The sequence below is a fragment of the Notolepis coatsorum genome (assembly GCF_963971535.1).
Source record: "Notolepis coatsorum genome assembly, chromosome: 1".
In the NCBI taxonomy this organism is placed as follows: domain Eukaryota; kingdom Metazoa; phylum Chordata; class Actinopteri; order Aulopiformes; family Paralepididae; genus Notolepis; species Notolepis coatsorum.
Window position 1 is genome coordinate 192,182,559 of NC_140165.1, and position 26,539 is coordinate 192,209,097.

Below are 26,539 nucleotides of genomic sequence, written 5' to 3' on the forward strand. Positions count from 1 at the left end.
ATAGACATATACACTGGTAATCACGATGGCGATGTGATCACTTGGAATTATTCTTTTTGGAATACCTTCTGGCTAAGGTAAGGTATATTCTATGTCTATTTTACCGAACCTAAAACATGTTTTTCTAATGATCACAGTTCTGTGTTTCACCGGACGTAAAACATGCTTGGCAAACACGATGACAGTTGTGAGTTAAAACCACCTCCCCCCCTTGATGATTTTGTGAAGGTACATATGTACATGTTATATACCTTTGATTTGGGAGGTTCAGGGAATCAACCAGAACGATTCGGGTTTATTGCACATAACGTGTTTTATCTCGCAATTGTACCTAAAATTGTACCTCATCCCATTTCTGCTTTGCACTAGATAGTACTGTACATTAGTACACTGCATAGTATTGTGTATTGTATATTATATGGTAACTCAGAACATTGTACATATGTCTATACCGAACACTGTGACCTCATTTTCTTCTTCTAAATTCATGCTATATTATGTTATTATGTTATTTGATACTATCTTGTCTAGCACAGTCTCTGGAGCGTAACAGTAAGAAGCATTTTGTATGAAAGTATTCTGTACTTCTGTATGACAACTATTAAAGAACTTGAACTTGAACTTGAATCTATGAAAAAAGAGTGGATTATCTTGGAAATGCACGATATTTAGCGTGTAATAAACTACAAACTACAGTGTGTAGAAACAAACAATTTTTTCCATGTTGCACTGCAAGTAGTGTCTGTCAAATGAGCCACACCATTGTCTCCACAGCTATAATACAGAACACACACACAGCTCTGCAAACATAGTGAAACACAGCGGAAACGACTATTTTAGGTAGAATAGAATAGAATAGACTTTTAATTGTCATTGCACACAAGTATACAACGAAATTTCAGGGGAGCTCCCACATGACCGTAGTACAACCATACATGTAACACATAACATAACACTGTACATATAACAGAAATATTTTAAAGTGCATGATGAGCTGTAAACATAATAGATTATCAGTTATCAAGTCCAGGTAAGGTGCATGGTGCACGTGAGGGGACAGTCAATGAGAGTTTAACAGTCTGACTGCTTGGGGGGAAAAGCTGTTCCTAAATATTGAGCTCTTGTATTGTATCCATAGCTATAATATAGAATATAGTTATAGCTCTACAAACAAGGTGACACACTCCTATCTTTTTATATTTGATATTTTTATTAGTTTTTTTAGACATTACAGTAGACAATACGAACGTGACATACATACACTTAATAATAATAATAATGGATTGGATTTATATAGCGCTCTTCATGACACCCAGAGCGCTTCACAGAGTCCATTACTCGTTCATACACAGTCATACCGGTGGTGGTAAGCTACAATTGCAGCCAGGGCTGCCCTGAGGCAGACTCACGGAAGCGTGGCGAATAATCATTGCCTACGGCCCCTCCGACCACCACCAACATTCATTCACATGCATACACATTCATACGAGGCAAGTAGGTTAAGTGTCTTGCCCAAGGACACAACGGCAATGGGATGGACATGGGCTTGAGCGAGATTCAAACCACCAACCCTTCGATCATTGGACAACCCGCTCTACCCCTGAGCCAAAGCCGCCCCACACTTATCGACAAAACAAACAAACAAAAAAACAAAACAAAAAATCAGACCAACACCAAAAAATTTGTAGAAAGAAATATAATATAATAATAATAATGGTAAAAAAATAAAAATGACAATAATAAAAAAGAAATATTAATAAAATAATAAATTATATATATATATATATATTTAAAAATTAAACAAATAAAATAGATATGTATATATATATATAAATAAAAAAGATCAACAAATTTAAAAGTTCTCAGAGTATTTCATGTTACAGAGTCGTTCCTATAGTGTCCTTGTTTCAGGAGGTGAGAGAAGTAGTCAACCGTTCCACATACGAGATAAAGGTTTGCCACGTCACCACATCAAATTTCCCACTTGATCCCTGTAAAGTATATTTAATATTTTCAACTTTTAAATGGTACATTACATCGCAAATCCACCTGCCAAATGAGGGAGGATGTTCATCTTTCCTGTTCATAAGAATGAGATGTCTTGCTAGGAGGGAGGAGTAAGCGATGCAGTTCAGTTGTACTTTTGGTAGTCGTCGGAAAGAACACCAAAAAAAACCAGGAAGTGACATGGTTCCAGTACCCGACCTACCAGGTCTGAGTAGAGCTTAAATATGGACATGACCAAAATGTGTGATACAGACCGGCCGGGGCTTGTTTGCATCTGTTACAAGTAGGACTAACCTCAGGGAAATGTTTTGACAGTTTGAGTTTGGATATAATATGTAGCCGATGTACAATCTTAAATTGAATAAGCCTGTGTCTCGCACAGATAGATGAAGCGTGAACATTTTTAGTATTCTTGACCACACCTCTTCTGATATGTCTATTTCAAAGTCCTTTTCCCAGTGCCCCTTTATTATTGAGAGTGACGGTCCTCCATCTCGAATATGTTCATATAAAGCTTAGACATAGTTCCCTTGAGCTCAGGTTTTTATCTCCAGGATTGAGTCTCTGTTGAGAGTCACAGCCATCGTGACCCCGCAATTGCCATCCCGTCCCCCCGTACAGACGCCATTAGGACAGTGGAAAGTGACCGACCAGGATGACAGAGTGGGTGTTGAAGAGCCACAAAGTGACCCTTGTTATTATGACATCCTGTTCTCTCTGTCACTTGTATGATGTAAAGGATTAAGCATATGTTTATTGTATATCTGTTTTAAATCTAAGCATATGTTACTGTATGTGTCTATATGTGATATGTATACATATATATATATGTGTATATGTATATATATACTGTGCGCTTTGCACTAGTGTCTGTGTCTGGGCTGGGCTGCACAGTCAGAATGGAAAGAGAAGAGGCCTCTTATCTTACTGTTAGTAAAGCCAGGAATGTGGCCTTGAAAACGGCTCCAAGCAGAGGAGCAGAGGAGGGAATGCTGCATGGTGTTAACCCTTGCAGTTATGAGGCAGAGAGCTATTATACACTTTAAACTACAAAATACATATATGATGTGTGGGCATATCAATCAGTGTTTAAGTATATGAGTATTGAATTGTACATGTATATATATGCTATATCTGCTTTCTGTAGAATTTGGATCATTGCAGACATGCATAAATGTTTAGTGACGTAATGGGGTTTTTCCCAAAAGAAAGTAATCTGTTACTTCTCCAGTAAATGTAACGACTAGAAAGGTGTTACGCTTGGTACGCTTCTTTGGCATGATGAACCCAGATGACAGAGTGGAGATTGATGAGACCGGAGACAGAATGTGACGATGAACAGTTTACTTAACGACAAGGTACATACACGACTAACACACACAGGTAACATTTAACAATGATCGCGCCCAGCAGGGCAGGACAGACAGGACTATATACACAGACTAATTGACAAGACACAGAGGGTAATTTACAAACAAGACACAGGTGTGGTAGACAGAAACAATAGAACACAGAGTACACTGGAAAACAATAACAAATAACCAACCAGACTAAACATAATTACAAACCACAGACAGGGGAACACAAGACTAACAAAGTGGAGACAACAGACAATAAACACAACAAACACAACTGACAATAAATAACAATGAGTTGGTGTGTGAGCTGATGCCAGATCGGCATCAGCCCACCGGGTGGTAATGTTGATTGAGTGTTATTGTTAATGGGAGGTACTTGTGAATATGAATGTCTGAGTCCTGGTCCCACAGGACCAGGACCGGAGGAAGTGTTACAGTACCCCGCCCTCGAAGGTCGACTCCCAGGCGACCCAACAGGCCCCCCGGGAACGGGGAGGGTGGGGGGGACGGAAGCCGCATCGGCGAAAAGAAGAGGGGGGAGGATGGGGGTTCGAGGGACGGGGCCTGCGGGAACAGGAACGGGGGGAGGGGGCTGACGAGGAGGGCTGGAGCAGGGAAGGATGGGGGGAAGAGGCGACGGCTCCGGAGCACGACCTGGGGTTGGGGTCTCCACGGTGGCGAGACCCCCCGCCGAACCCCGAACCGGAGGCTCCCTGGCGACAGGACGCGGTGCAGGACCCCCAACCGGGGTCCCTCCGGCAGCGGAATCCGACGTCGTCCTCCAGGTCTGCCATGGTGGTGGCTCGTCTTCTGGAACCTCCCAGGGCGGAGGAGACCTCGACCAGGCCGGTGAGGAAGACCTGCGGTCCTGGGAACCCCTTCCCCTGGGGCTGTGGCGTCGGGATCCGCGCCCCGTCCCCGACGCTCCCCTGCGGACCAGGCGACTCCCCACCCAGGGATCCAGCACCGGGGTGGCCGCGGCGCAAGCACCCGATGTCATCGGCGCCGCTAGCCCAGCCACTGCGTCCCATGGTGCCAGACCCAGAGCGGTCGCCTGGTCGGCACGCAGGACGGAAGCGCCCAGGATCCCGAGCGCGAAGCTGGCTCCGTCTCTCCTCTCTGCCGGGTCCAAGTTCGGCGCGATCATTCTGTTACGCTTGGTACGCTTCTTTGGCATGATGAACCCAGATGACAGAGTGGAGATTGATGAGACCGGAGACAGAATGTGACGATGAACAGTTTACTTAACGACAGGGTACATACACGACTAACACACACAGGTAACATTTAACAATGATCGCGCCCAGCAGGGCAGGACAGACAGGACTATATACACAGACTAATTGACAAGACACAGAGGGTAATTTACAAACAAGACACAGGTGTGGTAGACAGAAATAATAGAACACAGAGTACACTGGAAAACAATAACAAATAACCAACCAGACTAAACATAATTACAAACCACAGACAGGGGAACACAAGACTAACAAAGTGGAGACAACAGACAATAAACACAACAAACACAACTGACAATAAATAACAATGAGTTGGTGTGTGAGCTGATGCCAGATCGGCATCAGCCCACCGGGTGGTAATGTTGATTGAGTGTTATTGTTAATGGGAGGTACTTGTGAATATGAATGTCTGAGTCCTGGTCCCACAGGACCAGGACCGGAGGAAGTGTTACAGAAAGGGAGAAGTTCATCCTTACTGAGTGTGTTATGTGTTATGTGTTGATTGGATGGTAGAAATGACATCACTGTATTTAGACCAATAGTAAGGTCTTGATATGATACAGAACCTGTATATAAGTGACTGCTCCAGTCTCGTCAAGTCAGATTTTGAGTTTTTATAGAGCCAGGCAATGTCGAGCGGTGTATGGGGCATGGCCTGGCAATTTTTGAGTAAACCTCCCTAGGAAGAATACTCTTTAGATTTTGAAGAGCTATGCTAAGCTCTTAGCTAAATCTTTTAAATGATAGCGACAAAGAGAGTTTTTGCTATGCTATGAGAGATGTTTTGTTTTATACTTATTTTTACTGGATTGGAAATTTTCAAGACAGAATCTTTGTAACTTACTTTTTCTAATTAAAACAACTTTGTTGAAATACTTATTGAATTTGTGGACTGCTTTCTATCACAATGTGCCACGACGCTGGCCTCGCCCTGCTCTCATCTGAGGTAACTCGGTATAGCTATATTCTGGAAGCCATGCAGATTGAATCAATTGCTGGTTACTGCTTTTAGCTAAAGTTATATAAAGGATATAATATATATATGTATATATGGCACTGTTTGTTGTTTGCGGGAGCCGGTATCTCTGTGTTCGACGGGCTCCATTGGATTTGTGGGAAACTGAGAGTCTAGCCACTGCAGGGCATGACGATCGGGCCACGGATTGATGGACCTGTCGAACCGATAAGAGGTTATGGGGCTTGCAAATGATTATTAGTGTTACTGCGCAAGTATTACACTATTAGCAGTAGTAATACTTATTAAAAGAGTAGTAATATCATCAGGCTTACAAATGATTAGCATTACCGGCCTTTCCTAAAAAATGGTGGTGATGGTGATGATAATAATAATTACTATTATTATAGGCAAAGGAGTTCTCCCAGACATACATTTGGTTTATTACAAACAGAGAGGTTAACAACTCTTCTATGCTTATATTTCATATCAACTGGATATAACTAACTAGTGACTATGAAGTAAGCGTGATTCGGAATAGTAATTGACCCAAGAACTTAGCGAGTTTAGCACCTCGCTGGGGGATATCGGGCGGCCACAGGGTTCTATCTCGAGTAGGTGATCTGAGATAGATAAGAGACAACCCGTCGGCTTTCAACATGGCGTCTCTGAGTTCGGGCTGAGATCGGTATGAGATACAGCCAAATAAAATAAACTAGAATATTGATAACGGAGAACCCTGAAATGAACAGATTACAAAAGTGAGTTTTTAAATGTGCTCTTATCAGCACTAGGAAGCCATAACCTTCCGCTTTAGAATGCGCCAGACAAGGGATATTGACCTGTATGGCCTTCAGTGGAAAGCAGTGGCAAATTAAAAGGCATCTGCGTTTTTGTGGGCATTGCTGGTGGAGCGGTTAAGACCGCAAAGTTGGATTAAAGAAGAAGAAAACACTCTCTCTAATGACACTCGAGACTACAGGAGGCTACATAGCCAGAGTCTACAGGAGGCTACCTAGCCGGAGTCTACAGGAGGCTACATAGCCGGAGTCTACAGGAGGCTACCTAGCCCGAGACTACAGGAGGCTACATAGCCCGAGTCTACAGGAGGCTACCTAGCCCGAGACTACAGGAGGCTACATAGCCCGAGTCTACAGGAGGCTACATAGCCCGAGACTACAGGAGGCTACATAGCCCGAGTCTACAGGAGGCTATATAGCCCGAGTCTACAGGAGGCTACATAGCCCGAGACTACAGGAAACTACATAGCCGGAGTCTACAGGAGGCTAACAGCCGGCTACCAAGCCATAGCTAACAGAAGCTAATAGCCAGCTACCAAGCCAGAGCTAACTGGAAGTGAACTGGCCCTAGCCAGACAGGAGCTAACAGCCGGCTACCAAGCCAGAGCTAACAGAAGCTAACAGCCGGCTACCAAGCCATAGCTAACAGAAGCTAACAGCCAGCTACCAAGCCAGAGCTAACAGAAGCTAACAGCCGGCTACCAAGCCAGAGCTAACAGAAGCTAACAGCCGGCTACCAAGCCAGAGGTAACAGGAAGTGAACTGGCCCTAGCCAGACATGAGCTAACAGCAGGCTAAATAGCCAGAGTTAACAACAGACTAGGGATGTCCGATATTATCGGCCGACCGATATTATCGGCCGATATCGGCAGTAAAATGTGATATCGGAAAATATCGGTATCGGTTAAAAAAATTAAATAAACAATAACAATATTTGTTATATATATATCCAGTGAAATTATTAGTTACCTGAAATTATTCCGTTTTTTGTAGTGGGAAACCCTGCATATATCGGTATCGGTTGATATCGGTTGATATCGGTATTGGAAATTAAGAGTTGGACAATATCGGAATATCGGTATCGGTAAAAAAGCCAATATCGAGCATCCCTACAACAGACGCTAGCTCAGGAGAAGCTGGCACAGAAAAAGCTAGCTCAAGAGAAGCTAGCACAGGAGACGCTAGCACAGCAGATGCTAGCGCAACAGACGCTAGCTCAGGAGAAGCTGGCGCAGAAGAAGCTAGCTCAAGAGAAGCTAGCACAGGAGACGCTAGCACAGCAGATGCTAGCGCAACAGACGCTAGCTCATGAGAAGCTAGCACAAGAAAAGCTAGCACAAGAGATGCTAGCACGGAAGACGCTAGCACAGCAGATGCTAGTGCAACAGACGTTAGCTCAGGAGGAGCTGGCGCAGCAGATGCTAGCTCAAGAGAAGCTAGCACAGGAGATGCTAGCTCAGGAGGAGCTGGCGCAGCAGAAGCTAGCACAAGAGATGCTAGCACAGAGGATGCTAGCACAGCAGATGCTAGTGCAACAGACGCTAGCTCAGGCGAAGCTGGCGCAGCAGATGCTAGCTCAAGAGAAGCTAGCACAGGAGATGCTAGCTCAGGAGGAGCTGGCGCAGCAGAAGCTAGCACAAGAGATGCTAGCACAGAGGATGCTAGCACAGCAGATGCTAGTGCAACAGACGCTAGCTCATGAGAAGCTAGCACAAGAAAAGCTAGCACAAGAGATGCTAGCACGGAAGACGCTAGCACAGCAGATGCTAGTGCAACAGACGCTAGCTCAGGAGGAGCTGGCGCAGCAGATGCTAGCTCAAGAGAAGCTAGCACAGGAGATGCTAGCTCAGGAGGAGCTGGCGCAGCAGAAGCTAGCACAAGAGATGCTAGCACAGAGGATGCTAGCACAGCAGATGCTAGTGCAACAGACGCTAGCTCATGAGAAGCTAGCACAAGAAAAGCTAGCACAAGAGATGCTAGCACGGAAGACGCTAGCACAGCAGATGCTAGTGCAACAGACGCTAGCTCAGGAGGAGCTGGCGCAGCAGATGCTAGCTCAAGAGAAGCTAGCACAGGAGATGCTAGCACAGAGGATGCTAGCACAGCAGATGCTAGTGCAACCGACGCTAGCTCAGGAGGAGCTGGCGCAGCAGATGCTAGCTCAAGAGAAGCTAGCACAGGAGATGCTAGCTCAGGAGGAGCTGGCGCAGCAGAAGCTAGCACAAATTATGCTAGCACAGAGGATGCTAGCACAGCAGATGCTAGTGCAACCGACGCTAGCTCAGGAGGAGCTGGCGCAGCAGATGCTAGCTCAAGAGAAGCTAGCACAGGAGATGCTAGCTCAGGAGGAGCTGGCGCAGCAGAAGCTAGCACAAATTATGCTAGCACAGAGGATGCTAGCACAGCAGATGCTAGTGCAACAGACGCTAGCTCAGGAGAAGCTAGCACAAGAGAAGCTTAAACGACACCACATGGTACACACAGGAGAGAAACCTTACTGCTGTGGCCAGTGTGAGAAGAGCTTCAAGAAAAGGAGAGAACTTAAAAGTCACCACATGATACACACAGGAGAGAAACCTTACTGCTGTGGCCAGTGTGAGAAGACCTTCACGGCGAAGTCAGATCTTAAACAACACCACATGATACACACAGGAGAGAGACCTTACTGCTGTGACCAGTGTGGCATGAGCTTCAAGAATAAGGCAAAACTTGGACGACACCACAGGGTGCACACAGAAGAGAAACCGTACTGCTGTGCCCAGTGTGGGAAGACCTTCAAGGTAAAGGAATCTCTTGAAAGTCACCACATGGTACACACAGGAGAGAAACCTTACTGCTGTGACCAGTGTGGGAAGAGCTTCAAGACGAGGACAGAGCTTAAAAGACACCACGTGGTACACACAGGAGAAAAACCTTACCGCTGTGACCAGTGTGGGAATAGCTTCAGGAGAAAGGCATACCTTAAACAACACCACATGGTACACACAGAAGAGAGACCGTACTGCTGTGACCCGTGTGAGAAGAGCTTCAAGAGACTGTCAGAATTTAAACGACACCACATGATACACACAGGAGAGAAACCTTACTACTGTGACCAGTATTACATGAGCTTCAAGAGAAAGGAAGAGCTTAAAAAACACAGATGGCGGAAACAGCCATGCAAGGTGCCAACCTGCTTGACGGGAGCAGTCGGGGGTTATGTGTCTTGCTCAAGGACACTTCGACACACTACCTGGGACGACGGGTTCCTAAAAGCCAAGAACATCAATTATGAGCAATGTCCCATTCTCTTTGGCCAAGAGGAGGAGGATGGCGACATTCAGACCGGGGATCAGAACCCGAGGCCACAGATGACACCTTCAGGTGAAACTGAGTCTGAGCCTGAACATGATGGGGAGCTAAGTACCTCTGAAACTGAACACAGTTCTGATTACTCAACATCTTGAGTAATATCTCAAGAGAAGCTAGCACAAGAGATGCTAGCTCAGGAGAAGCTGGCACAAGAAACGCTAGCACAAGAAAAGCTGGCATAAGAGATGCTAGCTCAGGAGAAGCTAGCACAGGAGACGCTAGCTCGCATGTTGAGACATCTCAAAAGACTGGAGATCCCCGAAAGGGCCTCAATGGCCCAAATGATGGAAATAGAACTAAGGACCCCCGGTCCAGATCCAGGGGAAAACATGGGGGAGAAACTAACCCCAGAGCAGCAAGCAGAGATGAGGGCAAAAAGGGAGGAATTCAAAGCCCGGAAGGAAGAACATCAATAGTATCCTTACCTTCTGGGGCCCTGACATATGACACTCGAGCAAGTGCAAACTGCACTTGACATTCAGCTCATCTGTCGAGAGGAATAATATATAGTGTTGTTGTCATTTAGGAAGAAACATGACATAGAATACTACATTCATTTTGTATACATTTTAAGTATACTATGTAAAGATGTCTGTCTTTTCTCTAAACCAGAGTAAAGAGGATGAAAAAATTTGTAATCTATTTCATTCAAGGCAAAGGGGATTTCCTGACAGCAACCATCTGGTAGGTTACACCCGTACCAACCATATCAGCTGCATGAGATGTACACTCACCAGCGCCTATGGATAAAAATTGAGACTCTGCAAACTCTCATCAAGCTTAGCACCTTGACGCGGGGGACAGAGCGAGCATTAGGGTCTCTATATCCGACGGGGCTATTAGATTTGTGGGGACTTGGAAGCTTCAGCATACAGGACGCTGTGGTGCAAGTCACTGGTTTATAGGTCTGTCGAAACGGATCGGAGGTTCTGGGGCTTAGAACATCCGAGAGTTAGACTTTATACTAATTAAATAGGTATTAACAGCCGAAAGAATATGAACTGAAACGACTGCTGTCAGGTGCCTCTGAAGTAACATAATATTTACTTAAAGTCAAAAACCTAAGTAGAAAGCTCTACTTGCGACTAGAAACCTAAAATAAAAGGCTTAAAGTCATACTCGAGTAGAAAGCTCTACTCAGGAATATCACACTTCAGTAGAAAGCTCTATTTTTGTGATTGAAGTAAACGTTTACTCACGACTAAAAGGTAACGTAATGTTTTACCTAAAGTCAAAACCTAAGTAGAAAGCTCTACTAGCGACTAGCAACCTAAAAAAAGGCTTAAAGTCACACTCGAGTAGAAAGCTCTACTCGGGAATATCACACTTCAGTAGAAAGCTCTACTTTGTGATTATCACCCTACGGAAGGATCAGTCTCTCACACTTCAGTAGAAAGCTCTACTTTGTGATTAGCACCCTACGGAAGGATCAGTCTCTCACACTTCAGTAGAAAGCTCTACTTTGTGATTAGCACCCTACGGAAGGATCCGTCTCTCACACTCTAGTAGAAAGCTCTACTCGGGAATATCACCCTACGGAAGGATCAGTCTCTCACACTTCAGTAGAAAGCTCTACTTTGTGATTAGCACCCTACGGAAGGATCCGTCTCTCACACTCTAGTAGAAAGCTCTACTCTGGAATATCACCCTACGGAAGGATCAGTCTCTCACACTTCAGTAGAAAGCTCTACTTTGTGATTAGCACCCTACGGAAGGATCCGTCTCTCACACTTCAGTAGAAAGCTCTACTTTGTGATTAGCACCCTACGGAAGGATCAGTCTCTCACACTCTAGTAGAAAGCTCTACTCGGGAATATCACCCTACGGAAGGATCAGTCTCTCACACTTCAGTAGAAAGCTCTACTTTGTGATTAGCACCCTACGGAAGGATCCGTCTCTCACACTCTAGTAGAAAGCTCTACTCTGGAATATCACCCTACGGAAGGATCAGTCTCTCACACTTCAGTAGAAAGCTCTACTTTGTGATTAGCACCCTACGGAAGGATCCGTCTCTCACACTCTAGTAGAAAGCTCTACTCGGGAATATCACTAGCCAGGGCTAACATCAGGCTAAATAGCCAAGAGCTAATAGCAGCCTAAGGATGTCTCACAATCATTCCCACGTCACCGAGGACGAGGATTCACCCTCGGATGATGGATTGGGAGTTTCATCCCCAAGAGAAGAGACCTCACTGTTGTAATGCTCACGTCAGAACACAAGGAGACCGACAGTACAGTTCGAACCTGAACCTGCCCTATCTCAGGCCAGGAGCATTCTTAGACGGGGGGGCTGTCCCCCGGAGTCGGTGGACGACGCAGCAAGTAGAGAACAGGAGTATACTGATCCAATCAGGATTCAGAAATGGAGGAAGACCGGGATAGGTCAAGCTCCAGAGCAACCTCAAGGTCCTCATCTAGGTCAAGATCTAGGGAGAGAGTTCAGTACCCACGGGGCGAACCTCCTAGACCTCGGAACGAGAGAGCTAAACCGGCCAAACTGAGACCTATCAGCAAGGGGCTTCCCCTGAAAGGCACCACCTTTCAGTCACTCTCAGGCTCGACCTGGAGCTCAGGATTGGAGGACGTCTCCGACGAAGGTAAAGGAGAATTGGCAGGCGATGAAACAGGGGATATTATGCCCGCATATCCTGTGACATGGAGAAAGAGAGACATCGGCCTGGACCCAAGTTACAGGGCGACGAGAGCTCTGAATGGGCCTGAAAGATAGAAAATAAATGAGTCCTGTGGACTGTATCTGGGATGTCCTGCGTGGCCTACGGACAGGGTCACACGATCAGGCCAACCACGCTTCAATAGAGGACTGCTGCTACAATTCTCGGGGACCCGTGGTCGACCGAGAAGTGACAATTGAACCTACCTCAAACTACGGCAGAGATCCAAGAGGTCAGAGGGGGTGACCATAAGAACTATGACATTGTGTTCTTCAGACGACAACAACCGGGTGCATTGGCCGGGAACAACAGATGCAAGTCTTCCCGCCGGATACCAAGTGACGACGTGGCCCCTATCCTGTCGGGCCGTCCAGCCGGGAACAACAGATGCAAATCTTCCCGCCGGATACCAAGTGACGACGTGGCCCCTATCCTGTCGGGCCGTCCAGCCAGGGAACAACGGATGCAAGTCTTCCCGCCGGCTACCAAGCAACGACGTGGCCCCTATCCTGTCGGGCCGTCCAGCCAGGGTACCAGGGAACGAAGATGACAGAGGGGGTGTTGAGAGTCACAGCCATCGTGACCCCGCAATTGCCATCCCGTCCCCCCGTACAGACGCCATTAGGACAGTGGAAAGTGACTGACCAGGATGACAGAGTGGGTGTTGAAGAGCCACAAAGTGACCCTTGTTATTCTGACATCCTGTTCTCTCTGTCACTTGTATGATGTAAAGGATTAAGCATATGTTTATTGTATATCTGTTTTAAATCTAAGCATATGTTACTGTATGTGTCTATATGTGATATGTATACATATATATGTGTATATGTATATATATACTGTGCGCTTTGCACTAGTGTCTGTGTCTGGGCTGGGCTGCACAGTCAGAATGGAAAGAGAAGAGGCCTCTTATCTTACTGTTAGTAAAGCCAGGAATGTGGCCTTGAAAACGGCTCCGAGCAGAGGAGCAGAGGAGGGAATGCTGCATGGTGTTAACCCTTGCAGTTATGAGGCAGAGAGCTATTATACACTTTAAACTACAAAATACATATATGATGTGTGGGCATATCAATCAGTGTTTAAGTATATGAGTATTGAATTGTACATGTATATATATGCTATATCTGCTTTCTGTAGAATTTGGATCATTGCAGACATGCATAAATGTTTAGTGACGTAATGGGGTTTTTCCCAAAAGAAAGTAATCTGTTACTTCTCCAGTAAATGTAACAACTATAAAGGGAGGAGTTCATCCTTACTGAGTGTGTTATGTGTTATGTGTTGATTGGATGGTAGAAATGACATCACTGTATTTAGACCAATAGTAAGGTCTTGATATGATACAGAACCTGTATATAAGTGACTGCTCCAGTCTCGTCAAGTCAGATTTTGAGTTTTTATAGAGCCAGGCAATGTCGAGCGGTGTATGGGGCATGGCCTGGCAATTTTTGAGTAAACCTCCCTAGGAAGAATACTCTTTAGATTTTGAAGAGCTATGCTAAGCTCTTAGCTAAATCTTTTAACTGATAGCGACAAAGAGAGTTTTTGCTATGCTATGAGAGATGTTTTGTTTTATACTTATTTTTACTGGATTGGAAATTTTCAAGACAGAATCTTTGTAACTTACTTTTTCTAATTAAAACAACTTTGTTGAAATACTTATTGAATTTGTGGACTGCTTTCTATCACAATGTGCCACGACGCTGGCCTCGCCCTGCTCTCATCTGAGGTAACTCGGTATAGCTATATTCTGGAAGCCATGCAGATTGAATCAATTGCTGGTTACTGCTTTTAGCTAAAGTTATATAAAGGATATAATATATATATGTATATATGGCACTGTTTGTTGTTTGCGGGAGCCGGTATCTCTGTGTTCGACGGGCTCCATTGGATTTGTGGGAAACTGAGAGTCTAGCCACTGCAGGGCATGACGATCGGGCCACGGATTGATGGACCTGTCGAACTGATAAGAGGTTATGGGGCTTGCAAATGATTATTAGTGTTACTGCGCAAGTATTACACTATTAGCAGTAGTAATACTTATTAAAAGAGTAGTAATATCATCAGGCTTACAAATGATTAGCATTACCGGCCTTTCCTAAAAAATTCTGATAATGGTGGTGATGGTGATGATAATAATAATTACTATTATTATAGGCAAAGGAGTTCTCCCAGACATACATTCGGTTTATTACAAACAAAGAAGAGGTTAACAACTCTTCTATGCTTATATTTCATATCAACTGGATATAACTAACTAGTGACTATGAAGTAAGCGTGATTAGGAATAGTAATTGACCCGAGAACTTAGCGAGTTTAGCACCTCGCTGGGGGATATTGGGCGGCCACAGGGTTCTATCTCGAGTAGGTGATCTGAGATAGATAAGAGACAACCCGTCGGCTTTCAACAGTCTCCTATCTTTTAAAGCATGGCAGTGCTAGGACGGGGCCCGTCTAATCCCCAGTGGTCAATGAGTTAACAGACAGTTAAGAAAAAATATAAGAGAGAGAGAGTATTAGTGAATGAGGCCCAGTGTCTGTGTTCTCCCCAAAAGTAGGTGCGGCCATCCAAGTACCAGGTCGGATTAATTACAGCTGCGTTACGATGCGATGGAGGTGTCACTTGCATTCAATTCATCTAACTTTTGTGAGAAAATGTGGAAAATAAACAGGATGTTTTTATTTTTTTTACTTCCTGTGTCACTCAACATCTCACACCAGGAATCGGCCACCTCATCCTCATGCTGAAAACTCTACAAGTCTGTCTGTTTAGTACCCACTGTCTTAATATACCTGCATATATTCCTGTTTACATACCTGTAGATACTATATCTATATATATCCCTTACCTACTCTTACTATTTTTTTTTTTTTTTTTATCCACTTTTTCTCCCATTTTCTATATTTTCTCCCATCCCAATTTCGTATCATCCAATTCAACCCTCCCCTGTCACGGACGCTGTTTCTTGCCTCCCACAAGCCGGCTGCAATGTGGACTAAGTCATACATAGCACAAGTCCCCTCCGGTACTTGAGGTAACAGCAGTCGCATCTTTTCACCTGCGCAGCTCGATCTCTCAGTGGCGAGGAGTAACGCGTGGGAGGCTCACGCTGCCCCCGACACTTCCTGATTCTACTGCGCAGGCGCACCAACCGACCTGTAGGAGTCGCTGTCCACAACGCCCGATCCCCACCCATCAGTTTCCCACCCCCTAATACGGCCAATGTGTATTAGTACGGACGACCAGCTAAACTGAAAGCAAATGTGGAGCGCTGGGCTCGAACTGACGAGCCCAGCGTCTCCAGCATTTCGTGGCGAGTGCCTTGCCCACTACGCCACGTAGCCGCCTCACCTACTCTTACTAGTTATACCGCTGGCCAGCATGACTTACTACCATAGTGTCTTTATACTTGTATTACTGTACATAATAATACTATACACTGTACATACACCTGATTAGTACTATTACTCAGTATAACTAATTTATATATATATTCCAGTTTAATCACTTGTACATTGTATATTGTTAATGCACTTTACTGTTACCTTTGCACTCTGGTTACAGCACAGAGCAACTTGTTCTTGTTCGCGGACGACTCAGCCCTGATGGTCTCTGACAAGAACAAGTTACAGGTTGAAAAAACCCTCAGCTCGGAACTCGGCAGAATCTGCACCTGGCTCGCTGATAACAAACTCTTCGGATCAAATAACAAACTCAGCAAGACCGACGGCTTCTCAGTTACAGTGGGTGACAATATTGTCACAAGGAAAGATGAAATTACATAACTGGATCATCAGTCTGTAGAACTAAAACAATAATATGATCCAATTTGTGGAGGAAGCTTCTAATATTCAAGATAATTGTTTCTAGACTGTTTCTATTCTTAGAATAGGTCAGGTCCAGATCCAGAACACTGCTGCAAGAATACTGACCAGGTCCAGAACACTGCTGTAAGGCTGTTGACCAGGTCCAGAACACTGCTGCAAGGCTATTGACCAGGTCAAGAACACTGCTGCAAGGCTATTGACCAGGTCCAGAAAACTGCTGCAAGGCTATTGACCAGGTCCAGAATGCTGCTGCAAGGATACTGACCAGGTCCAGAAAACTGCTGCAAGGCTATTGACCAGGTCCAGAATGCTGCTGCAAGGATACTGACCAGGTCCAGAAAACTGCTGCAAGGCTATTGACCAGGTCCAGAATGCTGCTGCAAGGATACTGACCAGGTCCAGAACACTGCTGCAAGGATACATACCAGATCCAGAACACTGCTGCAAGGATACATACCAGATCCAGAACACTGCTGCAAGAATACTGACCACGTCCAGAACACAGCTGAAAGAATACTGAACAGGTCCAGAACACTGCTGTAAGGCTGTTGACCAGGTCCAGAACACTGCTGCAAGGCTATTGACCAGGTCCAGAACACTGCTGCAAGGCTATTGACCAGGTCCAGAACACTGCTGCAAGGCTATTGACCAGGTCCAGAATGCTGCTGCAAGGATACTGACCAGGTCCAGAACACTGCTGCAAGGATACATACCAGATCCAGAACACTGCTGCAAGAATACTGACCAGGTCCAGAACACCGCTGCAAGAATACTGAGCAGGTCCAGACTCGTTCGACATCTGCTGTGCGTGCCAATGCATTGGTGCCAATGGCCATTTTGGATCAACTTACCTATAGCCCTCCACAGCCTGCCCCCCCCCCTACCTGACTGATCTCCTTCTTCCCTACCGCCCCACCCGTTCCCTCCGGTCCTCCTCCACTGCCTCCCTCACTGTCCCGACATCCAAGCTTAAAAACTTCGGAGATCGGGCCTTCTCTCGTACTGCACCCCGACTCTGGAACTCTCTCCCCCAGTCCATCAGAGACTCCCCTACACTCTCCACCTTCAAAGCGCGCCTCAAAACCCACCTGTTCTCCCTTGCCTTCAACCCCCCCCCCACCCTTAAACCCCCCCCTCCCCTCCAACCTGATTGATGTCTGTCTCCAGTCTTTTTTGTGCTATCAGGCTGTCTCCCCTGTTTCCCCCATGGTCTCATGTTCCTTTTGTTTTTGTTTCTTTGTTGTTTTTGTCTTTGTTTCTTTGCTTTCGTTTCTTTGTTTGTACTCCTGCTCCCGACTACTGTCAGCGACTTCGGGTTATTGAGAAGCGCTATATAAATTAAATTAATTATTATTATTATTATTATACAAAAAAACCTATACTAGATAAGACTTCAGGCTTATTGCCCCATTGTGTTTTCCAGCTAATAGCTCTCAGCTGGAACCTGTAAGAGGCATCTGTTTGCAAAATAATTCAGACGTAAGTTAAAAAAAGAAAATGTATTTCAGTGTGTTCAAACCTCTGTAACTCTATTACAGTAGCACTCAGAGTTATTCTCCCATATTGTGGAAGAAAATTCTGAATGTTTCCTTTCAAAAGAGGCCAGACTCATGCATGTGACTATAAAAGGTTCAAGAATAGCTTTCAAATGACTTTGGGTATGCAATCAACAGGCGTTTTATTTGCAGGACTGTTGTATAATACCATGTAACGGTTTAACTAAAGCCAGAACCTAGATGCAGATGTAGTATCCTCAAGAATATGTGCATAATCTTGTGTAATTTTTGCTATTGTACCTAACTTTTCGAATTTACACGATTAGAAGAATTATGGTCAACTTTATATTACCAGCAATACGTTAATATATTAAGTTCACATTGACTGTGAGATGGAGAATTGATTAGACAGGAAGTTAAGAGCGGAACCATGTAGTTCAGGTGATGCGCCAGGTCCCCCCTAGGTGACGGTTTCTGCCCTCTCACGCCAGAGGAGTTTCTATATGGAATAAGGGTAATCACTTTCCCTGAACATGTGCCTGAAGACCAGAACGCACATGTCATTATACACCTCCAGTCAGAACTGAATGTTAAGGAGACACCATTTTGTGAAGTTTTAATAGGAGCAAATTATTCTAGGAAAGCAATATTTCCCATGAAGTAGGGATGCTCGATATTGGCTTTTTTACCGATACCGATATTCCGATATTGTCCAACTCTTAATTTCCGATACCGATATCAACTGATATCAACCGATACCGATATATGCAGGGTTTCGCCCCCCCCCCCCCCCCCCCCAAAAACTGAATAATTTCAGGTAACTAATAATTTCACTGGATATATATATAACAAATATTGTTAGTTTTTTTCTTTTTTTAAACCGATACCGATATTTTCCGATATCACATTTTACTGCCGATATCGGCCGATAATATTGGTCGGCCGATAATATCGGACATCCCTACCATGAAGTTTAAGAGCAGTCTTAAACTACCCAAAGTAGGTTACGGTAAAAGTAGGTTTGACTTTGGTGCTCTCTGACCTATGGACATTTATGACATGTGGCGACCTGTTGGTTCAATAGCACATTTAAATGACTGTTCAAGCCTTTGGCTAAAAAAGGCTCACACATGCACGTGTAGAGTGAATATTTGGTATTACAGTAAAGAGAAGTATGAATATGTCGCTTATGATTTAAGTGACCATTGGTTTAAGTGACCATTGATATTGAACCCAAGAGGCATGTGTATCTGATTTACATGAATGGTTTGATAACTAAAGATAATGAAACAAAGGTGAAAGTAAATGATTTCAATGAATAGCTTGATAACGTTTGACATTGATTAACCTGAGACACAGGAACAGACAGACAAATGTAATGAATACATATGTAAATAATGTAAATATGATGTTTTGTTCTGAGTTTTATGAAAAAAACTGAGAGGAGTTTCTGGAGTAAACTGAGCCGTCTTCACTCCTCTTGATCATATTCTATGCTATCAGGGAGTGAATGGAGACCGGTGGCGAACATGATTTGTTCCGGTACCCAGTAGCCCATTGGGACCGGTAACACAGACACAAACAGGCAGAGATGATGTTGAATCACAGAAAACCCAAATAGTGGGTATATTTATTGGGAAAAGGGAGAATACGGTAACCAGGTTCTTAGACAGTCCAGAGAGTTGGCGCACAGACATGTAGTCCGACAAGCAGGGGATCGTGACCGGGGCTAGGTTCTCAGACAGTTCGGGGAGTAGGCAAGTAGCAGGGTAGTCAGAGAGACAAGCCTACAGTACCAACCTGTTTTCTTATACAAACAAATTGTCAGATGCATTCAGGTTCATTCTTATTTTACTAGGTCAGCCGATGATGACAGATTATGTTACCACGTCCAAAATCAAATGCTTTAAAGAGGACTGTTGTTTATCATGCCATCAATCATTGAAATAACTGCCCAGTGAACATAAGTAAATTGAATAGCAAAGTGTCTTTCAAATACCACCTGAGAATGCACTACTTAAATATGTGAGCAAAATATTCTGATGTTTATAATGATGTCTACAATGTTTGACTGTTTTTAGATTATCATTGTTAATTAAGTTAATTGTGATTGTCATATGTATCTCATGTTGTTATGTTTTGTGTTTTTTGTTGTCTTTCTGTGTGGACCCCAGGAAGACTAGCTCGCCACTTAGGTGGCAGCTAATGGGGATCCTTTTAAACAATAAACAAGCGGGGGGTCGTAGCCGGGAGCGGGTTCTCAGACAGTCCAGGGGATTCACACGGAGAAGAGTAGTCGGGCAGGCGAAGGTCATACACTGGGTTCCAGAACTCGGGAGCAGGGTGTGGAGCCAGCCAGGTCACAGGTGCAACTGTGAGCAAAGGAGGACAAAACAAGTTTGGTAAAGCAAATTACCAAGAACTGCCATGATAATGAACGATACTATAAGGACTGACTGGTAAATAAGAAACTATGATCTGGCAGCCTCATGAGCCAGGTCTAAATAGGTAATAGATTAATCAGCCGGTAGATGTCAATCAGCTACTCCTCCGGTCTTCACACACCTGCACCCCATCCTGTACTTAGGAGAGAGAGAGGGAGTAGCTAGGCCGAAATAGAATGGGAGAGACCAAGGGTTACAGAAGATGGGAAGCCTGGAGACTTGGAGGTGCATGACAGTCCAAGTTAAACCACGATACTGATTGTCCATAATTTTTTCTCAATACAGTACATACATTTTCAACAAAATGTCTCCTGTCTGTCTCTTTTTTTCTCTCTCTCTCAGTTTATGTGTGTGTACATGTGTCTCTGTGTGCATATGTGTGTGTGTGTGTACAGTACATGTATCTCTGTGTGCATGTGTGTGTATGTATGTATGTAGGTGTGCGTATGCGTATGCGTACATCTGTGTGTGTGTCAGTGATGTGAGTCTGTGTTTGTGTGTGTTTTCCCGTGAGCTCTCTGGTTTCACTGCAACTATCTGTGTTTATAGCAAACAGATGGAGGTGTGTGTGTGTGTGTGTGTGTGTGTGTGTGTGTGTGTGTGTGTGTGTGTGTGTGTGTGTGTGTGTGTGTGTGTGTGTGTGTGTGTGTGTGTGTGTGTGTGTGTGTGTGTGTGTGTGTGTGTGTGTGTGTGTGTGTGAGTGTGTGAGTGTGTGTGTGTGTGTGTGTGTGTGTGTGTGTGTGTGTGTGTGTGTGTGTGTGTGTGTGTGTGTGTGTGTGTGTGTGTGTGAGTGAGTGTGGGGGGGTATGTGTGTGTGGGGGGGGGGGGGTAAACAGAGAGAGGATCAGATCTCCTGGTTTAAACAACAGCTCAGTTGTTTTAACATCGTATAGTTTGAACAGAGGATGATGTTCTCTATTTGTTAATGTAAAATAAATTATGATTTTTTTTTACCCAGAGATATACAACATGTTCCCCTGCTGGCCTGAGATCAGATCCTACCAGAACCGTTTCTACTGTCTCAATAAAGAACCTTCTCTCCTGTGTCTCCCCTACTCTGTCTCCCTCTCAGATCAAATACGGACCTCATAGAATAGAATAGAATGGGCTAGTTAATTACTATCCTACTCACAGCTGCAGGGCTTACACATTGTTTTTTGTGCACCCCAAACTGTGTTGGCGGTAGTTTTTACAATCCTTTTAGTTTGATTAGCATCTTTTCAAATCAGGGTACAGCACATGGGAGACCTGTTTGAGAAAGCATGGTCTGTTCGGTACAACTCTGTTCTGAAATAATTGACTTTTTGCAGATGAGGGTTCTTATTGGACAGCATGAATATGCCCTACATCTGCTCGATGGCTCCATCGTCCAGATCAATACACATAACAGGCCCTGTCAATCCCTGGACAGATTGGTGATGCTGTGCGTTGATTGGCTGATCCGTCAGGTCTCTCCCTAATGACAGAAGCCTCCAGATAAATAAACCTGATTAGGACTCATACCTCTCATCCCTCTCTCTCTCTCTCTGTTCTTCTATCCTTCCTTCTCTCACCCCATCTCTCTTTCCTCAGTCCAGCCTGGGGATAAACTGACTCATTCCGCTCATCTGCCTCTGCTTCTCTCTCTCTCTGTCCATCCATCCATCCATCCATCCATCCATTTCCCTCTCTTCTTCTCTTGTTCATTCCTACCCTGGAGCAGGAGAGGTGGATGAACTCGCTGTAAAGATTGTTCTGAACCAGGATCATCCTCCAGATAGTGATTGCTGTCTGTTATTTTTTTACTGGTTATTAAAGTCGAGTCCGGATGTTCATTCGCCAGAAAAAAACATTGGAAAACCGCAGAACTTTGACAGACATTAACGGAGGAGTTGGAGACACTAGACCTTTTCTTTTTCCATCTGAGTTCCATCTGACAGGTTGAGACACTGCTTGACTCTGAGGACCGTGGGATCTACACCTCAACAACGTCTCAAGTGTCAGGATAAAAACACCACAACATAGAAGAGAAGAGAAGACGAGAAGAGAAGAGACAAGACTTGGATAAAGAAGACCTGAATACATATTAGAGAACAGAGAACTGGTATTGTTACACTGAAGCCGTGACCGTTTTCAGAATGAATCTGAGAGATTTGAGTCATCTGACCGACAACTATCACTTCTTCAACACACAGCGGTAAAACATAAATTATGTTTATTTCTTTCTACCACTTATAGACTTAGAACAATACTTTTACTGAACAGTATAGACTTAGAACAATACTTTTACTGAACAGACTTAGACCATCAGTTTGGGGTTTGTTTTGACTTCTAGCATGTTACACGTTTCTTGGTATCAGATTTGAGTATTGTGGAAATACCAATACCCTATTTTAGTTATCAGAACTAATTACTTAATGGTAAAGTTTGAACTGGTTATATTTAACTGTTGTTGACTGAATATTTATGAACCAGTGCTAACACATTTTTATACACTTTTAAACAGTATACAAATTGACTGAATTGTACAGTGGAAATGACACATCAAATCTTTGTCATAATAAAAGTCATGGATTTAGTTAAGAATTTTCCTAAAGATGGAGAGATGGTGCCTCCTGAATGATGAAAACCAAACTCAGCTAGCCTGGCATGTAAAGCATTGAATGTGTTATAATGTGTTATAAGAACTTGTAACTCCTTCACAGTTAGAACAGGCTTAAAACATGCATGACATGTAATGTCTTGGTCCTGAAGCACATTAGAAAGTGTACCATTATGGCTGAGTTATTCTGGTTATTGATACATTATATATTAATATGCTAATCACACTTGTAGTGGATTACAATTCATTCATTCATTCTGATTTATCTTGATAATAATTTTAAATCTGTATTTAAAAAAGAATACATCTTCACCTGTGTGGCCAACCTTTAATGGGTTTAGCTAGATTTGCAGCTTTAATTTCTGCTTTTCATTTAATTTAATTTTCATACTTTATTAAAAGAGAATTACTTTATTTAAAAGAGAATATTTGTGCAGGTTGAACAAGTTGTTGATAAGTTATTATCATTATTAAATATTATAATATTATATTGATACAAATATAAATGTGAGGCCTGTTGATAACCAAAGCCAACCCATAGTCTGAGTGTGGATCTGCTGCTTGTTCTGAAGACAATGTGAGAGAGGATTATGAAGAGACATCGTGTTGATTAGAAATCCTATTAGTGACGATCAATCTGGATGAGATGAGCCACTGACACAATGTCTTAGTAGGCTACTCTATAAAACACACAGCTATTACACTCTCTCTCTCTCTCTCTCTCTCTCTCTCTCTCTCTCTCTCTCTCTCTCTCTCTCTCTCTCTCTCTCTCTCTCTCTCTCTCTCTCTCTCTCTCTCTCTCTCTCTCTCTCTCTCTCTCTCTCTCTCTCTCTCTCTCTCTCTCAGCCTGTTGGATTCTACCACCAGTGATGAGGCTCTGACCGGGCCGCCCAGCCCTTCCTTCCACCTGGATGGCACCGCTTCCTTCGGCGGCTCTCAGCCCGCTTTCCCCCTCGACAGCCCGGGCTCCGACTCCAGCTCCTACAGCATATTCTCCGGAGCTCGCTCCCAGGAGCCCGACTCCCCGACCGGCTCGAGTTCTAGCGGCGGAAGCCGCGACAGCATCGCAGCATGTGGCGGCGGCGCGCAGGGGAGCACGTTTTCCGCGCAGGTGGATTCTATTCTGAACTGCGACTACCTGGCGGCACTGTGCGCGGCGCCCAAGCGGCTGTGTTTGGTGTGCGGCGACTTCGCCTCCGGCTATCACTATGGCGTGGCGTCCTGCGAGGCATGCAAAGCCTTCTTCAAGAGGACCATACAAGGTAGGCACATTGGAAGGGGGGGGGGGGGTGAGAAGCAGATAGAGGAGTTGCATTGTTAATTGTAGCTTTGGGTGATCCGACTGGATTGTCAAAACGTTGCAACTGCATGAGGGACCTGGGCTGAAGCAGGTGTGAGAGAGAGAGAGAGAGAGAGAGAGAGAGAGAGAGAGAAGAGAGGAGAGAGAGAGAGAGAGAGAGAGAGAGAGAGAGAGAGAGAGAGAGAGAGAGAGAGAGAGAGAGAGAGAGAGAGAAATAGCTGTGTGTTTTAGAGAGAGATAGATAGGGGGGAGAGGAAGATATGACAGAATGAGGCAGACAGAGGGAGAGAGAGAGTTTAAGTTTAAGTTTAAGTTTATTTGGATCCCCATTAGCCACAGCAGTGCTGGGGCTATTCTTCCTGGGGTCCATAACACATAAAATACAGTTACAGACGTATACACTCACAACATTTACATGTCATACAGACAATTAAAACAACAATAAAAACCCTTATACACTCATAACATTTACATGACATACAGACCATTAAAACAACAATAAAAAACCCTTATACACTCACAACATTTACATGTCATACAGACAATTAAAACAACAGTAAAAAACCCTAATCAAATTCATAATACAATATAAAAATACAAAATTATACAATATTTTAATAATATATCCCTATCAGACACATGCCTTTTCATCCATATATACCTATCTCTTTATCAGACACATACATTTTAATTTACGTACACACTATCTATTAGGGAATGTCAATTTCTTTGGTTGAAAATGTTGTTTTACCACGATTTTGAAACGGCATTTACTATTCTCCTGCTTAACATGTCTGGGAAGAGAGTTCCATTCCTGCATACCACGGAACATGACAGTTCGCTTCATTGCATTCGACCTCACTTTTGGAAGTGTAAAACCTTGTGCAGAAGCATGTCTGGTGGAATGGTTGTGTCTGTCAAGACTTATTGATAAATTGTTATATAAAATTGAGGGGATCTTTGTAACAAAAATATTCCTAGTGAATACAAGGAGTGAGCAGAGTAATTTATGTTTGACAAGTAACCAAGTTAAACAACTGTGCATCGCTGCAACATTAGTTCTGTACTCACAGCGAAGCGCTATACGTGCTGCTTTGTTTTGTACCATTTGTAATTTTTTCAGTTTACTCGTCGTTACATTCGACCATACTGCAGGACAATAGTCAAGATTTGACAAAACCAGAGCTTGAATGACCTGTTTGATAGAATTTAGTGGTAACAAATGAGCACATCTTTTAACAACAGAAATCCCTCTTCCCATTTTCACTACTATATTGTTTATATGGTGTGACCATGACAATTTACTGTCTAATGTAGAGAAGGGGGAAGAGAGAGGAAGATACAGACAGAGGGAAACAGAGAAAGAGAGAGGGGAGGGGGAGAGAGAGGAAGATACAGACAGACAGACAGACAGACAGACAGACAGAGGGGGGAGAGAGAGAAGGGGGAAGAGAGAGGAAGATATGACAGACAGACAGAGGGGAGAGGGAGAGAGAGAGAATGGGGAAGAGAGAGGAAGATACAGACAGACAGACAGGGAGAGAGTGGGGAGAGAGAGAGAAGGGGGAAGAGAGAGGAAGATACAGACAGACAGAGGGAGAGAGGGGGGAAAGGGAGACAGAGAAAGAGAGAGGGAGAGAGAGGGGAGGGGGGGAGAGAGAGGAAGATACAGACAGACAGACAGACAGACAGACAGACAGGGAGAGAGGGGGGAGAGAGATGGAGAAGGGGGGAAGAGAGAGGAAGATACAGACAGACAGACAGACAGACAGACAGACAGAGGGAGAGAGGGGGGAGACAGAGAAAGAGAGAGGGGAGGAGGGAGAGAGAGGAAGATACAGACAGACAGGCAGGCAGACAGACAGAGGGAGACAGATAAAGAGAGAGAGAGAGGTTTACCGCACAGGCAGTGGAGTGGAGCAGAGTAGCCCGCCTGGTGAATCAAGGCCATCCTGTTAAAGTGGAGTCTAGTCTTAATTAATAGACCCTCCTAATCAATAGTCTATTAGAGCTGATCGCGACACAAACTGATTTCCGATACGTGCCTGAGCCAGGGCAGGCAGGCTGATTGATTTCCGTGTGAAGAGCCAGTGTGCTTATTGGTTTATAGATCATGTCATTATTTTTTTTCTACATGATAGAAGTAAGAAGGGAGACAGCGGCTGCAGACTGTTACATCCTGTCTTTAATTGCATTTGGTTAAAGCACTCAGAACCACCATCCCCAGCTAAACGCTGTGGTCTAAATCAGACTCTCCAGTAGGACTATTGATTGTGTGACGCCTGATCGATTCTGTCATCTGCAGCTATTTCTTAACGTGACACACATTTCATCCTCTTCATCAGTGCTAATTGCCTACAGTAGCCTACAGTAGCCTAACTTTAATTGCGAATTGAGAATTCCCTTTGTAAATAGGCCTATGGCATACACGTCACGTGTCATGTAACAAGTTAACTCATATAGATGCCATTCACCCACTTTGAGAAGAGGGGAGTTGCCAGATATAATT

The 26,539-nt window shown here is 44.2% G+C and overlaps 1 protein-coding gene across 1 annotated transcript in view; it reads left to right on the top strand.

Moving 5' to 3' along the window:
- The window catches only part of esrrd (estrogen-related receptor delta), a gene marked incomplete at both ends in the record, with an annotated part of 77,867 nt that overhangs the window by 36,144 nt on the left and 15,184 nt on the right, over nt 1–26,539 (top strand). The window contains one exon of the mRNA XM_084308541.1: nt 23,598–23,992. Coding sequence (XP_084164667.1) covers nt 23,598–23,992 — 395 coding nt within the window. The remainder of the gene's footprint in view (nt 1–23,597; nt 23,993–26,539) is intronic.